Here is a 15,878-nt window from a genome sequence, read left to right as displayed (position 1 = left end):
TCTTCTACCTATGTACAGCATACTTGGCAAAGCCATTCCTCATGTTAAAGCCTTTTGGCATTGTGCCACTTAAAAATACAGCAGCAGAGTCGCTGGAATTCAAGGTTTGATTATAAAGAGAAAGCGCGAGACAGAATATGCTCCCACAGCGATTCCCCTACCCCATCCTACAACTATGTATCAGGGAATTAACCCCAAGACAGCTACACTCTTAGGGCTGTGCATCACAGCTACAGGAACGATTTCCATTGAAATCAGGGGGAAGCGGTGTGATTGGGAGCAGTGACTGTCAACCCTTCCCACAACACGACCCTATGCTGCCATAATGAGAAGTTTCAGGAACCTTCCCCCCCCACCCAAGCTCGCCATAAAGAAAGGGAGAGCAGTCACAAAGCTCCTGGATCTGTTGGTGACCCCCATGCAGAGAACCTGTGGTCTGAAAATTAGAACAGGGGACTGGGATTTAGGAGACAGAGGTTCTGCCACCTGCTCCACCACAATGCACTTCTGTGATCTTAGCCACATCACTTACGGCCTCATTTTCCGAGCACCCACATCTCCTACTGCAGTCAACGGGAGCTGCAGGGGATCAGCACCCCTGAAATCCAGGCATTTTTCCTCTCTCTGTTGTAGTTTCACCATGTGTAAAATTGGGGTAATGTTGATCTACGAGCCGAGGGACCTGTGGAGTATCACTGTATAATCCAAGCGCTTTGAGATCCTGACCTGAAACGTGCCGTGTTACACGAGCCCATCTCCATGGCCCTATTTTGACTAGCACAACATACCTTTCACTCCGTTACCGAGAATCACATCTCTTCCGTATCCGCCTGGCTTCCGAAAGAATACCCTTCTCACATGAGATGGATGAAGCTGGATCAACAGGACGCACTCCCCCACGTGTCCAGCATTCACTAGACTGGTCAGAAAACCTCCCGCAGGCTGGATACAAACTGTAAATAAACCACCCATGCTGCCCAGTGCTGGCTTCCCCAACTTCCCAAAGCCCAGCTCCCTGGACCCTGTGGGGCTCAAAGCAACAAAACAAACAGCAAGCTCGCTAGCCAGAGCCCGGGAAATGAGCCAATCTCATTACAGGGGACGACGCAGCATTATGCTCTCTGTTTCAGAGGAGACCAAAACAAAAACAAAAAAAAACCCCAACCTTCCCTCCTCTCCTTTAAAAGACAGTGATGGTGGTGGCAGCTTAACGGGAAGAATGAGAGAAGGAATCACAAGAGACACAGAGAAGGGCAGCATTGGGCTGGGGGGTGGGTGGAAGGAGTGCAGAGCCTTGAAAGGATCCAGCAAATCGCAGCAGTCATTAAATATTCACTCTATATGAAGTCTGAAAGGTCCAACCACGTATAGAGAGGAAAAATTGCCACTTGAGGAAAGGCGCTTGAGCTGAGCTGACCCAATAAACTTCTCTCCATAGCATTACGGACACTGAACGTGCCTGGCTGTGAAGAGTTAAATCTGCTCAGCCTGCTGATCTGATTTTACATAACACAGTAGCTGCTGGTAAGAAAGGTTTGCAAGGGTCCTGGGTGATTTACAGTGGAGCAACCATAAAGAGGAGCATAATGCGATTGTGATGTAAGCGTTGGCTGGGGCTTGGGGATCTCAGACCTTGTAATACACTGTGCTCCTTTGGGAAAGATGTGCAGAGAGAGACACAGAGACAGAGTCTCCGCAGGAATTTCACAGGCACCAGCTAGCTGATTAGCTAATGGGAAGTAGGACATCACCGAAAGAATGTGGTTTTTTTTTTTTCAGTGGTGAATTCTCACAGGAGAAGCATGATAAATTTCGAACATTTCACAGCTGGCTTGCTGACTCCTCCCCTCCAGGGAAATTGCCAAACAAAAAATATCCCTCAGCAGGGACGGGATAGGGACCATTCACTCATTTCCACTTTAAGCCACCCAATAATTCTCAGAAGGCAACGGATTTCAGTTCTGATGGGTCCGAGCTGATATGCAAAGTGGTGACTTGGTAATAAAGATAACATATGGCACTTTTCATCTGTAGATACTACAGTGCTTTACAAAGGTGGGCAAAGCATTAATTAACATCCCTGTTCTACAGATGGTCAACTTAGGCACGGCGGCGTTAATGGCCTGATTGTCAGCGGTGCCGACCACTCTCAGCTCCCTTTGACTTCAGGCCCACAGCCTCTCGCCCAGAGTCACAGAACAAGTCAGTGTGTTAACCCCCAGCCAGGTCTCCAATGCCTTCAGTCCGGTGACCTCCCAGATGGGCGGTACTGCCTCTCCACAGGGAAAGCAGCTATGAGCTAGACACAGCATCAGGCAACAGGTTCTGCTAGCAAAAATGGCAACACTAAAAAGAAACAGTTATTGGACGGCGGGGACCCTAGGTGGATCATGACCTTGGAATTCCCTCAGCCAACAACCTTCTTTGACAATCAGAAGACTTGGTCACCTTAATATTACAGTCCACTTATTTCACAGCTCCGGCTTAGACTGCTGGGCTTCTCTCTCTGCTCCTCGTTACATTTTGCTGGCCTTGGCTTCATAGGTGTGGCTGGAAACTCCACCGGACATAGCTGTGTCCAAAACCTGGAAAGCCAAAGAGCCTTCTTCCTCTAAGCCTGCCAGGCTGTGTGAAAGCAGGTCCCGGCTTCCCAACCAGGACTCCTGCCCAAGAACTGGACAGATATTTCCCTCCTCCTCCCCCCCCCGTCTTCCCTTGGGTTATTTTTTCCCCTGGCAGATCTGCGTTCAACTCCCAGAACTTGACGCAGTGAAGCATTTCCCATCAAGATTCCAGGGTTTCCTAATGGCCCATGCACAGTTTCCTAATGACCCATGCACAGGCCCGTGCACTGGCCGTGGATTTCGGCGGCAGTCGATGGGAGATACGCAAGCTGCGTACAAGTAACTTGTGCATCTCCCATCGACTTCCTAATGTCTACTTACCGCGGCGACTCCCCTGTGCTGCGCCGACGGGAAATGCCTTCCCGTTGATGCAGCACTAGGCTTCCTGCCGGGGCGGATTTACAGTGTCGACTTCTGGGTTCGACTGAGCGAGTCTTTACTGCCGCTCAATCGAACCTGCAAAATCGATCCTGCATTGCCGGCGGCAGTGTAGACATAGCCTTAGATGGCAAAGTAATCAGTCTTTGGGGGTTGGGGGGTGAGGGGGGAGAAATACAGGTGTGAAATGGCAGAAGGCCAGAGTGAGAGACAGACAAGAGTTAATATCAATAAGCCCTTCTTCATGCCCTAATAAGGCATACAGAGCCAGCCTCACCTAGAAAGCTGTTCTCGGGATCTAGGGAATCTTACTGAGATTAACGTAATGAAGGGTGGGGGAAAGCGAGTTTATTTAATTCTGTGCTGTTTTTTCTTTTTGGTGGTAGAATTCTTCTCCCACAGCTCTCTCAATAACTGCTGTGAGCCCAGGCTACCTTCTTCCTCTTTCCAGCTCTCCCCAGTTCCTCCCTAGCTCGTCCCCTTTCCCAACAGCCAGCACAGCGACCACCTTTCTGTAGCCAGGGGCTTGGACAGAGGTAGGTTCTGAGGATGCTGTGCGGGATTTGCTTGCTGCCTGTCCCCAGCAAGACGCTTTTCCCATCTCATGCAGTGCATACGAGTGTGTCAGGCTATCCTCTAGGGTTGGGTCCAAAGTCAGGATCACGGACCAATTATTTAGCTCGAGTAGTAGACGCCTAGGGTTTTGGACTTGAAGAACTGGGCTCTAGTCCCGGCTCCCCTCTGTGACTTATCTATTAATCGAATCTGTTCTTGAGAGCACATGGGTTCTGTAGACTGAAGCCAAGATATCACCAGAGGCAGCATGCTTCTCCCCCAGCCCACCACTACCAAGTCTCTCATGCAGTAAGCCACAAGGGATGAGACCAGGTCCTTTGGACTTCAATAGTGTTACAGGGTTAGTAGAGCGCTACAACTTCAGTAACGCGGCCAGAGGTTATGGGGCTATTACAGGGCTATGGGGTGGGCGAGGTTCTGGGGCCTGCAATGTGCAGGAGGTGAGACTAGATGATCGTGATGGTCCCTGCTGGCCTTAAAGTCTATGAACAGAGGGATCCCGTTGGTGATGAGCCACATCGGGAGTAAAAAGGACGAGAAACGTAAGCAGCAGTTTCTGTAAAAGGAACACTGTGGGTGCAGCAAATGCATTGGGCTGCTACGTCCAAGGCAAATGCAGAGCAGAGATTCTAGGTGGGTGTCAGGAACTCAAGCCAGGCCATTCTTTTACCACCTCTGACAGCTCCTTCGTGGAACAGCACTGGAAATGTTGTCACAAGGTTTTCAAGGAAAGGACAGGAAGCCAAGCTTTCAGCCTTCCTGCCCAAGGAAGAAAAGTGATGAAACGTGGGTAGGAAAGAACAAACCAGAATAGAAACGTCAGAGCTAGCGAAGGGGAAAGGTGTCCAGTCAGCATCCTCATCAGAACCGGTCTCGAGTTCAGGGGAGAGTTACCTCCTACTTCCCATCCATAGGAAGCCTAAAATAAGGTGGCTCTTGGCTGCCTATGCAGGGCACCTTCCACAATACATAGGTAGGTCTGCAAGATACAGAGAGACGATGTTTCCAGCCCCAGAGGGTGATAGCAGGGATGTGTAATAATTCCGTTGAAGGGTAACAGGAGGCACAGGTCTCAGCAACTTCAGATAGTGCTGAGAACGTGTAAATAAAGATCCTTGGCTGATGCTATGAAAGGCTGATGGTATCGGATGCTTGGACCAAACTCACTAGAGACTTAAATCCATTTTCTCATCACCTGTTTGCCACTGTCCTAAGCAACAGGTAAATCTTGAAGCCTCCCCTCCCCCCTTTGCTCCCACTAATGCTCTTCCACTAATGCAGCAAAACCGATAAACAGGGATAGATTTATTCTGCATCAAAAGGGAAGTTGTTTAAAAGGTCTCCACTGTATAAATGGCATAAGGGATTAAACCATTCCGGAAAGAAGGTTCTTTCTGTAATCCTACATAATTAATGGGATGTGATGCTGCTCGATACATTAAATACCCAACATGCAGACACAAGCGGTTTGCTTTAACGGTCTTTAAACGAGGCCCTCCCTCACCCGCCAAACGTTGTATACAGCATGCACGGCCCACACACATTAAAACACATGCGTGTGCAGCGTGTTGTTTGACAGGGCCTGTTCTATTGATTCTGCCCTACAGCTGCCACAGAACTAGCAGGAGCTGTGTGAGCGCGTCTGTGGGTGTGGTGGAATAGAGAACGTGGTACAGTGGTGCCCCAAATGGATGGCATCGAGAGCTGCCGTCCCATCTTGTCAGGAGCCAACGCTGCAATCACTGTGCTGCCGTTTCGCACTTACACAGCAATGAACAAATGTTAACGAAATGAGGCCATTAAAAAATGCAGACACCTGACCATAGGATGTGCGGGCCCTGGCATCTTCCTGGACAGAGAAGGGAGACAGTGCTGGTGTCCGTAAACAGCAAGGAGTAACAATCTGTAGTGGATCATCTTTTCCTCCCCCTTTCTCTGGTGCCACAGGGAATGGCTATTCGGGGGCTACATTTAGACCTTAGGTTGACCTGAAAAATCAGTCATGCTGCGGATCTGACCTGAGGTTGGATTTGGATAAACAATCTGATTTTGCACCCAAAAATAACTTCATAACACAAAAATCAGGCCTACAGATTGAAAGGCTGTGTTGAGGTGGCTGCCAATAAGTGGATAAACCCTGCCTCTGCTCTGATGCTTACCAATCACTTCGGCCTGGTATTGCTTAGGCAAATGAGCTACGACTTCTGTTTTTCTGTTCCATTCGGTTCATTTTATTACCTCATTTTGTTCCTTCCCCACCTGTCCTGTCCTCTCTGCCATGTAGACTGACCTCTCTGAGCAAGGACTGTCTTACATGTCTGTACAGCACCTAGCACCATGGGGACCTGATCTCTGGGGTTCCTAGGGCTAGTGAAATACATATAAAAAACAACCACAACAGCAGAACATGGCATTTTTACCATCTAATACATTTGAGTGGGGATAGTCACTAGCCCCTACATTATCTGGGGAGAAAACAATTATGCTGCAGAGGACTGAAGTGGCATTTGATTGTGGGCCAACAAAAATGCCATAGCCCTGAGCAACGCAGTTATACCAGTCTAACCCCCGGTGTAGACAGCACTATGTCCTTAAGAGGGCTTCTCCAGTAGACATAGCAACCGCGTCTCGCAGAGGTGGATTAAGTACGCTGAAGGGAGAAGCTCTCCTGTTGGGGTAGTAGCGTCTTCACTGAAGCGCTGCAGCATTTTAAGAGTAGAACTACCCTGAACAAAAACACCGATACTAACCTGGGCATCATTCAACAGGAAGAACTGGATTAATGCATTTTAATCAGCATCGTATCATGCTTAGCCTGGGCTTTACAACCTGATCTTCAAAAGTCATGTTTGCGAGGAAGTAGAGAGGAGAAAAAAGGCCAGTTTAATCACAGAATCATAAGTTTACCACAGCATAGCCCTCCTGCTCCTTTGAGGGAGAAGGAATGTGGGGTATTTCTTTGCCTTGGGCAACTACTAGCCCCGCTTTTGTGATGCAAACAGGAAAGAATTTTATCTTCCACAGCCGATCAATCACCCAGAGATCTGTGAGAAGGGTGGGAGGTGAGAGGCAAGGCTACAGCACAGAGAAGCAATGTGACTTTGCCCTGAGGCATTTTCCAAAGGCAGCCGAGTTAACCCATACATGTCTCTTCAAGACCCAGAAGAAGAGACCTCGCCATAATCAGCAATTTTATCACCCCCGAAGCAGGGCACGCAGGAGCAGAGCTGAGTGAGTAACTAATTATTTTTGGTCTTCCAAACCATACCAAAAAAAAAAAAACTAAAAATTACAAAAAGTAGTGCGAGGTTGAACAGAATGTTTAATTTCATCTTTGAGCTTCTTGAAATTAAAAAAAAATTAAATAAACCAATGTAAATTTCGAAATGAGTCCTCTCAAGTCAAAAAATTGAAACTTTTTTATTTTTTTTTCAGATTTCTCTTTGGTTTTTGTTTTTAAGGTAAAACAGTTTGGCAAACTTGACATGAATTTGCAAAATGTTTTGTTCAAACCAAATCTGCATTTTTCGGTGAAAAATTTCAGCCAAAATTTTTTGACTCTGCTGTACACCCAGGAGTTCTTAACCCACACCGTCTTCCCAACTAGGAGTAGCCGCTTCTGTAAATATCTGCTGACACAGGGAGACAAGCACAGCGAGATCGACTGGGGCTGACTTGGAAGGGTACCAGCACACGGCAAGAGATGAACACCAAATCCAGTGCTCAGGCTGGTGGCTATCAATAAGGATCAAGCTAGCGTGAGACTTTGTATATGTCCTCAACAGTGACTGTTGTGTTAAAAGTTTCAAATCTTTATGGTTCAAAGGGTAAATCAGCAGCGCTCCACTGAGGTCAGTGTGGTGATTTTCACCAGACAAGGATCCAGATCTCTCTCTCTACCTTTCACGCTTCGTTTTGCCCACTAGGCCTGTGTGTTAGGCCTATAAACTATAAGCCCCTATGACCTTTCACAACCCATTTCAGAGGACATCTTTTCCATCTTTCCTTATCAAAGCGGGTCCGTGGGAACTCTGGAGCTTTGATGGGTGCAGCTCAAAGGACACTAGTGGAAATGCTGCAGACACAAGGCCTTCCAGCAGAGCGTGGTGAACACCTAAAAACAAACTCTGATTATTTGCGCTAACACAAATTGAATTCACTTCTGTGCGTGTGCCCCTGTTGAAATCACTTTCTAGCAATCTTCTGGCAAGCTATTTGCCTGTCAGAAACGTTCATGGAAACAACAAAATTTTCAACTCCAACACCACACGGGTCATGTTCACTCTGAGAATCTTTCACACTGAGAATCCGAATCTAAGAGTTAGGGACGTTCATCCAGCCAGGAAGCAGAAGCAACATCACAAGAGCTACATGTGTCACACTAACAGTCTGAATTTTGGACACTGGATACTTGGGAAAAGCAGCTTATGAACAATCCGCAGACCAAGAATCATTGTGAACCAATTCAATATCATCATCTGCTGCCCCAGTGGTGATTCACGAACAGAAGAAGAGTCTGGGTCCACCGAATGAACTATTTGTGCCTGTTTACTACTTGCTGAGTTCTACCCCACAGCAACCCTGGGACAGCTCCTCTCCAGGTTCAGTCCAAACCACTTGTTTAGAGCCCGACTGACTCCTGCAGCACCTTCTCACTCCAAGTAAGGACATTTTCCACACGCCTCAACCTAGCCACTAAGCTCTGTACCACGCCAGTGCCTGGCGTCTCCAGGTTCTGAGTGAGACGACGGTAAAGCGATGCCCCATCGCCAATACAAGATGCAGGAAAGTTTGCCTCACGTACCTGCTTGCTTCAAGTGCCTCCCTGACCCAAAGTCTCGGGGCTTGATCCCGCACTGCCCCACACCTGGCCCCTGAGAAAGCGCTTTTAGGAGCAGTGCAAAGCCGGCGACGGCCTGGCGGCCCACTGCTCCCAGGGGGGAGAAAAGAGGCCCCAGTCCAGGCTCTCTTACCTTCTTCACCTTGCCGCTCTTGGTCCCCACGAACACCACGCTGTAGCCGTTGTAGACGTACGACGCGACCGAGGTCATCCGGTCCCGGCTGGCGGTGAAGAGGGTCACCCCCTCCACTGGGGTGGAGCCTCCCAGCGGCTGGTTAATGTCCAGCCCGCAGAAGTTGTCGTCTATGGGGACGGGCTGGAAGAGAGAAGGCGTTGGGCAAGCGTGAGCGAGAGGCGAGCCCGCAGGTGGAATGCTGAGCCGAGCGCTCAGGCGCATGCAGAAGTGAACGCACGGGACTCGGGATGGGGCGAACGCACCCAACGTCCTCACCCCACAGCTGGGTGTTCTCGACAGGCCTCTGCTCACGTACAGCTGGCTGACCTTCCTGGGGCTAGGGTCTGCCACCCTCCCCGGTACAACCCAATCAACTTCTCTCCTTGTGTGTGTCATCTGTGATGGGGACAGCCCATGGTGGGTGCACCGCATGCTCGCTGCCAAGAATACCTAGTGGACAGGACTGAGGAGACTCCCCCGACTTCACTCACAGAAACCCAGAGGGGAAATGAATCTTCTCTCCTGGTGCATTCACGTCCCATGCTCAAGCTCTCTCCCCTCCACTGTTTTTACCCCCTCTAAATGTTCTTGGTCTGATTCCTAGAGGTCCTGAACACCTGTAGCGCCCAGTCAAGACACAGGAGATGTGAGGGGCTGTAAAAATCAGACCAGCTGTCTTTTTAAGGGTCTGTCAGGGGAGGAAGATTGACCCGGCACTTGCACTGAAGACTATTCAAGCTCCCCCTGTCTGAAGCAGAGAAGTGACAGCAGAGCAGCACAAGCCATTTATTCCTCGCTCCTCATCTCCACTCCCATCCCACACACCAAGAAGTGAGCGTGCTGCTTTCGTGGCATGGCTGAGCTAAGGTGCCAAGGACTAGAAGAGAAAACTGCCCCAGCCTCACCCACAGGGCCATACAGGGAACGCCTCCCTAACACCCCTGGCTCCACCAGCCTTGCTCACGCCACTGGACTATCAAATCCATTCATAAAATGAAGCCACGCTTCTCTCCGCCCCCACCCCACTTCCTGCAATGACCCCATATCACACAGACGGCAGAGATTCACACGGCTGGTGCCAGCTACTGCCTTCTACTGGTCATGAGCCCTCACGAGGCAGGCTGGGGCCAGAAACACCAGCCAGAGGAAGTGCAGGTGTCTGCTCTCTGGCTCTTGTCTTCTGAGCAGAGAAAGGAAGCTGCAATTTCCTCCTCTCAGCTACTCATTTCTTTAGGGAAGCAGCCACCTCCCTCCTGTACAAACAGCCTGACTGCATGGCAGATTTAACACTCCAGATCTCCTGATTTCATTCCCCAAGCGAAGATGATGCTGGTGCAAGGTGCCAGCCAGACTGGCTGTTCTGAAGAGGGATAGCGTGTTTATCACCCCCACCCATATGGAACTGACCGTGGCAATGCAGAGTTCCCATACTCCTTGCCACCATGCTTTGAACGCCCAATCTGATCTAAAGGGGCGTTCAGTGCCTACGTTCTCCTAATGATACAGCATGGTCTAGCAGAAAGAGAACTGGACGGAGTTCGGAGCCTTAGGTTTTATTTCCAGCTCTGCCACGGACTTGCTGTGTGACCCTGGACAAGTCACATCCCCTCATCCTGCTTCAGTTTCCTCTCTCTAAAATGGGGATAAGCATGCTTATCCTCCTTTATAAAGCACTCAGACCAATAAATGAAAGACCCTGTATTACACTAAGTATTGCTAATTGATCACTTTGCTGAGCCTGCCCAATAAGGAATGTTAATTAGTGCCACATGGGAGGGGGCAGTTTGTGACGTGGACACCTACCAACCAGGATTGATTATCATCTTTGTTTGAAATTTGGGGAAACTGAGGCACAGAAAGATCCAGTAACTTTCCTAAGCTCACTCAGGGTGTCTGTGGCAGGGCCAGGAATTGCATCCAGGTCTCCTGAATTCCAGTCCAGTGTCTCAACCACAAGACCCTTCTTCCCTACACAGACGGTGTTCGCAGTGAGATAAATTTCTCCAGAGCAATAGTGGCAACACATTGCCAGCACCTTACCGCTTTGGTGCACTGGACATCCTTCCCCAGCAGCCAGTTCAGTTCCAAGTTGCCTTCCCCCTGGTAACAGGATTGCAGGCGCTCCTTTATCTGGGAGTTGATGGTGCGGATGGGGAAAACGCAAAGGGCCGAGTCATCAGGAGGCTGGTGATACTGCTTCTGCCCCTTGGAGAAGATGGCCAAAAGCACATCATCCTGGGCTGTGATGTTGAGTGCACTGGCCAGCACGTCCCCTGGCTTGGAGAGATAAGCAGCTTGCAGGAGGCGGTACTCCACATCCCCCTTGGTGCAGCCGAAGGGCAATGAGACATAGGAGTGGAACTTGGGGTCATCCTTGCAGAGGCGGACGATGCGGGAGGTGTAGAAGAGGTCATTGGCCGAGTTGATGGAGACTCCCTCGGGGGTCTCGGGCTGCACGGTCAGGAAGTAAACAAAGTTGCCACTGGCAAACCCGTAGATATAGAAGATGTCGAAGTGCGAGACCAGGGCCAGCGTGTCCGAGGGGATCTTGATGAGGGACGAGACAAAGTCGCTGTGGAGCTCATAATCCAGCATGGCTGACGACTCCGGGTCCCGCGGCAGCTTGCGGCTAGAGAGGGTGGGGAAGTAATCCTGTTTGCCGTCTACCGCCGTGCCGATGAAGAGCTTGCCATCCTCGCCCTCGGAGCGCACGATTACCCCGTACATGGTGCCTGTCTTGTTGACGCTGGAAAGATAGTGCTCCTTCTTGTGCGAGGGCTCCACCAGGATGAAGAGGTCGTCTAGCCGCAGCAGCTTGCAGACGCCCTGGTAGAGGCTCCCGCAAGCCAGCAGCCGATTCTCCGAATAGTCGATGATCAGCAGTTTGTTAACATTGTTGGTGAGGGTCAGGATCTCGCTGCAAGGCTGGACGATGAGGGGTGGGTAGCAGGACTTGTTGTCCTCCTCTGGGCCGGTCTTGTGAGCCACCAGGATGGTCAAGTTGCCTGAGAGCTTGTAAACCCGGTTGATGGCGCCGATGTAGACCGCCCCGGTGCCCTGGTGGACGGCCAGGTGGTTGAAAGTCCACTCACGGTTCTCTGAGTGGAAGGTGTTGAACAGAGCAGTGCTGGCTGCGGTCCGGGAAAGCGCAATCAAAAAGAGAAAAATCACAGTTGCTGACCATCCATCGGCGTCCAGCATCCGAGGCCAGTTCTTCCTCTGATCCATCCTGGGGCAGGGGAGAGGAGAAAGGGGAGGGTGAACGTCCAAGCGCCCTATACGTGTCCTTTGCCTCAGTGAGGTTCCTCACATGGTTCTGGAGAGGAACAAAACAAAAACACACACACACACAAAGCAAAGGATTAAATCCAGAATGCCCTGTACATACAATTCAAGAGAGGCTTTTTAGTTATAAAGTCCTTGAGATAAAGCAAGGACATCTCTAAGCCCAGCTGCATTAAACAGGGTTCTTAACTTATTGGTAAACAGTTCAGGCTCCATATTTTGCTGCTCGGGTCTGCCTCTGTGCGTTCATTTGTTACGTGGTTTAATAGTTTATAATGTGCTCTGTGCCATGCGTTCACCGAGTCGCAGGAAGGAATAATCAACCTCAGCCCTGGGACAAAGATTCTGCAGTTCATGCACCCAACCATCAATCTAAATCTTGGCTGATGGGATTTTTCCTACAAGGTATATGACTGTAGGTGAGAGATGAGTAAGAGGCATTTTTTGCCTATAAATCCTGTATAATTTAAATTAATGAGGAAGGTTAAAGTTTCATTCATACGAGTACAACTTGCATTTATACAATGAAGCTTTCCATGCCTGTAACAGTGCCACTTATCTGCCTCTCACCACTGCAGAGTTGTATGTACACTGCTGTCTTCTGACCTGCAGGATCCTAATGCAGCCTTTCCAAGGATTACTTCACCCACAACTGAAATGCAGCCACCTGCTTCTGGGGCAGAGGGGTGTGGTAGCTGAGTAAACAAATATCAGCCTAAGAGATTTGCATAAACTCCCTACATGTGTAAAATGGCACCTTGGATATTTAAAACCTATGCAGATGAGACAGGACCCTAAGGTGCATGGTCTTGTCCTAAACATCCACTAAAAAGAGTTAACTGCATGTGTACCATGGGCATTATGGGTGGTGGTCAAACAGCATCCCATGGAATGACAAGCGTGTTCTTTCATCTATATGGACACATTGCTGCCGAAAGGGGCACTTGCTGCTGAAAAGGGGATGACAATTTAGGATCTCATCAGTTCTCTTCCCCCATCCCTTTGCTTCCTAGAGATGGCACGAGCTGCCTCTTCTCATCCTTCTGAATTTTGCCCATGCCCCTTCCCTCCGCCCTGAGAGATTCATTCAAAATGGGAAACCGTCATAATACTCGCCTTTCTCCAGCCCACGTGTACACCTCCTGTTAAGTTTCATAGCCCAGTGTGAAATCAAGTTTTATGATCCCCATTTTATCAGCAGGGAACCTGAAGCACAGAACAGTTAAGTGACTTGCCCAAGGCCACACAGTGAGGCTGTGGCAGAGGCAGGAACAGAAATTGGCAGTCCTGGCTCCCAGCCCCTCTATACCTAGATGAGCATACTGGAAGAGAGCTTCTTGGAATTCTCCCAGCCGCAAAGTGCTTAGCTGCACTGAGCATTTCTCCTCCTCCTTCTCTTGCACTCCCCTATGGCTGAGACTCAACCAGATAAAGGTCAGTCTTGGCTCTTTAGTGTCAGCAGGGTAGTCCCTCATTTGCTCTGGCAGACAGGAGCAGAGAGGAACCATGCAACTCCCCCCACACTGACTTTCCTCCTTTTGTCTCCTTTTGATCTGAGTGCTGGTCATCAGCTGCTCAGCACCTGCCTGAAAAAGCAATGGTTGGAGAGTGTGTTCAGGACTTCCACTTCTCTGCTTCAGAAGCTCTCCTTGGCCACGGACAAAAGGGAAGAGAGGCTTCTACTCTGCGGCTACTGCTGTCATAAGAGTAGCTGTGATCCTGAGAAGGGGTCAGTGCGGCTGGAACGGGGCGTGTTTGGCTGCATGAGTAACTGAAGAGGAATCAGCAGTAGCAAGTCACACGGCAGGCAGGCCCTAGTGACAGACTAGCTTGACGTGGATTTGATTCAGGTGAGCCCCCCTGGAAATTCAGATGCTTCTCTGAAGTTTATCTTAATCTTCCAAACCTCTAGAGTCGGCTGAGCAGGGCAGCTCATGCAAGACTTCCAGGATTCTTGGTCATGAACATAGGAACAGCCTATCTTGGCATCTCAGTACTCCTGGCGCATTAGTATTAATTAATTGCATTAGGGTAGAGCCTAGAAACCCTAGTCAGGGCTCCCAACCCCACCAGTGCAGGCGCTGGACAGAGACGTAAGAGAGGATACGTCTGCACTGTAACCGGAAGCACAGTTACAACTTGTGTAGAGGTACCTGAGCTAGCAGGGGCACAGTGGCAGTGAAGCCTTGGAAGCCCAGCCTGTAGAACTCCACCTGAGACTCTTGGTACCTAGGCAGATAGCCTGGGCCGAAGTCCATGGTGCTGCAGCTTCACTACTGCAGCAATGACTACTACTGTCGTTCGAGCACGCTGGAGCAAAGCTGGCACGGGTACCTCTACATGTGCAGCAGTCAGACCTTTGACCGCAGAGCGGACACAGCCACAGGCAGCCCGAGCCCTAGCGCGCTCACAGTTGGCATGTCGGACAGGAAGCCACAGACAAATGGGGCAGGGGATTGGAAGACGGAGGTAGCACTAGTGTGAATACAGCCGCACAGAGAAGCAGAAAACCCCCAGCCCAACCAATTCCAGGCAGGAGTGATCACAGCAGAAGTAGGTTGTACGGAGGGATTCAGAGGGGGATAAGGTGTCCGAGACACTAACCGCATGGGCACTAAAGTAAGAAAGGGCAGCTGGGGAGCTTTCACTCCTTCCTTTTGCACAGCGGTGCAGTTGCCGTGAGACCATGGGGTTAACATTTTCCCAAGTAACTAGAGGTCCCAGTTTCAAGTGTCAAGGGGCACCTCTGCCTTTTGAGCTGGACAGGGGGGTGGAGGAGGATATTTCCCAGCTCCGTAGACATACCTATGATAGCTCTGATCAAGCTGGTTTGCTAAAAATAGTGTGTAGCTGCGGTGGCGGCGGCAGAAGAGGCTATCTGCCACAAGGGTGCGCCTAGGGTCTTGGACAAGTCCATCTGTTGGGCAGCTAGTCCCGCCCACTGCTCATGCTGCTGTGGCTGCACTCTCTTTTTAGCACTTCAGCTCAATCAGAGCTAGCGCAAGTATGTCTTCCTGAGCAGGGAATCATCCCCCGAGCTCCTAGTGTAGACATGTCCAGAGGCACTTGGGAACCTTCAGGTACGTTTACACTGCAGAAGCAAACAAAACAATCCAAACCCCTGCGGCAGCAAGTCTCAGAGCTGGGGTCAAAGGACCCGGGCTTGTGAGACTGATGCTATGGGGCTAAGAATAGCAGTGTAGACATGCCTGCTCGAACTCTGAAACCCGGCAAGGGACCTCAGAGCCAGGCTCACACCTGAGCAAGAACATCTACACTGCTATTTTTAGCCTCTTAGCACGAGCCCGGGGGAGTTGACCCAGGCTCTGAGACTCGCTGCTACAGGTTTTGGGGATTTTTGGTGTAGCGCAGACGTACCTTCAGTATCACTGAAAGTGACTGAGGGGGGCCCCAATATGTTCCAAAGTGCCCATCTATCGCTGCAGTGGAAGGAACGGAGGCTGGTGATACAGACCACGTACTTTGGCCTCCCAAGAAGGGAGACGCTGCGGCCTAATCTTCCCTCGCCCTAAATTACACTGCTGAAGGGCAGCCCTAACTCCTCATTCTTCTCCCACTCTGTCAGCAACTGACTTCTAATGAGAACAAATACAACCTTGAGCCGCATAGATCATTCCACACCTCAGACACTCCTTCACTCCAGACCCTTGACAGCAAGACCATTTCAAAGCTGATGGGGTCTAGGCTGGGCCTGGGGGACAACAGTGGGCTGGGACTGGAGCCTTTATGACATCCCTTCCCCCACGTCCCTAACACACACACTCAGAGTCAGCTGTCAAGCCGAATTAGGAACCATAAGGCTGGAATTTCCTTAGGAAATGGGAGGTTTGCCTTGGGAAAGCACAGTCTGCATGATGCAGGCTTACATCAGAGAGCTTTCATCCACCCTTCCGGGACCGGACAGAGAAGCAGAGGGACTTTTTTTTAAAAAAGCCTTTCTACTTTTATTTCTTAATTATTATTTCTGCTCTATCCTGAC

General features: G+C 50.1%; 1 protein-coding gene across 13 annotated transcripts in view; it reads right to left on the bottom strand.

Annotated features, from left to right (window-relative positions):
* PLXNA2 (plexin A2) overlaps positions 1-15,878 on the bottom strand; it is a 349,352-nt gene that overhangs the window by 242,201 nt on the left and 91,273 nt on the right. For all 13 annotated transcript variants that reach the window (XM_067558832.1, XM_067558841.1, XM_067558829.1 and 10 more), the window contains exons 2-3: positions 10,634-11,909; positions 8,552-8,734 (exon numbers count right to left, since the gene is read on the bottom strand). In XM_067558832.1, coding sequence (XP_067414933.1) covers positions 8,552-8,734; positions 10,634-11,821 — 1,371 coding nt within the window. In that variant the 5' untranslated portion in view covers positions 11,822-11,909. The remainder of the gene's footprint in view (positions 1-8,551; positions 8,735-10,633; positions 11,910-15,878) is intronic.

Source organism: Emydura macquarii, unplaced genomic scaffold, assembly GCF_026122565.2.
Source record: "Emydura macquarii macquarii isolate MOO-44397 ecotype Brisbane River unplaced genomic scaffold, CSIRO-AGI_Emac_v2 contig_2184, whole genome shotgun sequence".
Lineage (NCBI taxonomy): Eukaryota > Metazoa > Chordata > Testudines > Chelidae > Emydura > Emydura macquarii.
The sequence above is the reverse complement of the archived record's forward strand: the minus strand, read 5'-3'. Positions and strand labels throughout refer to the sequence as shown.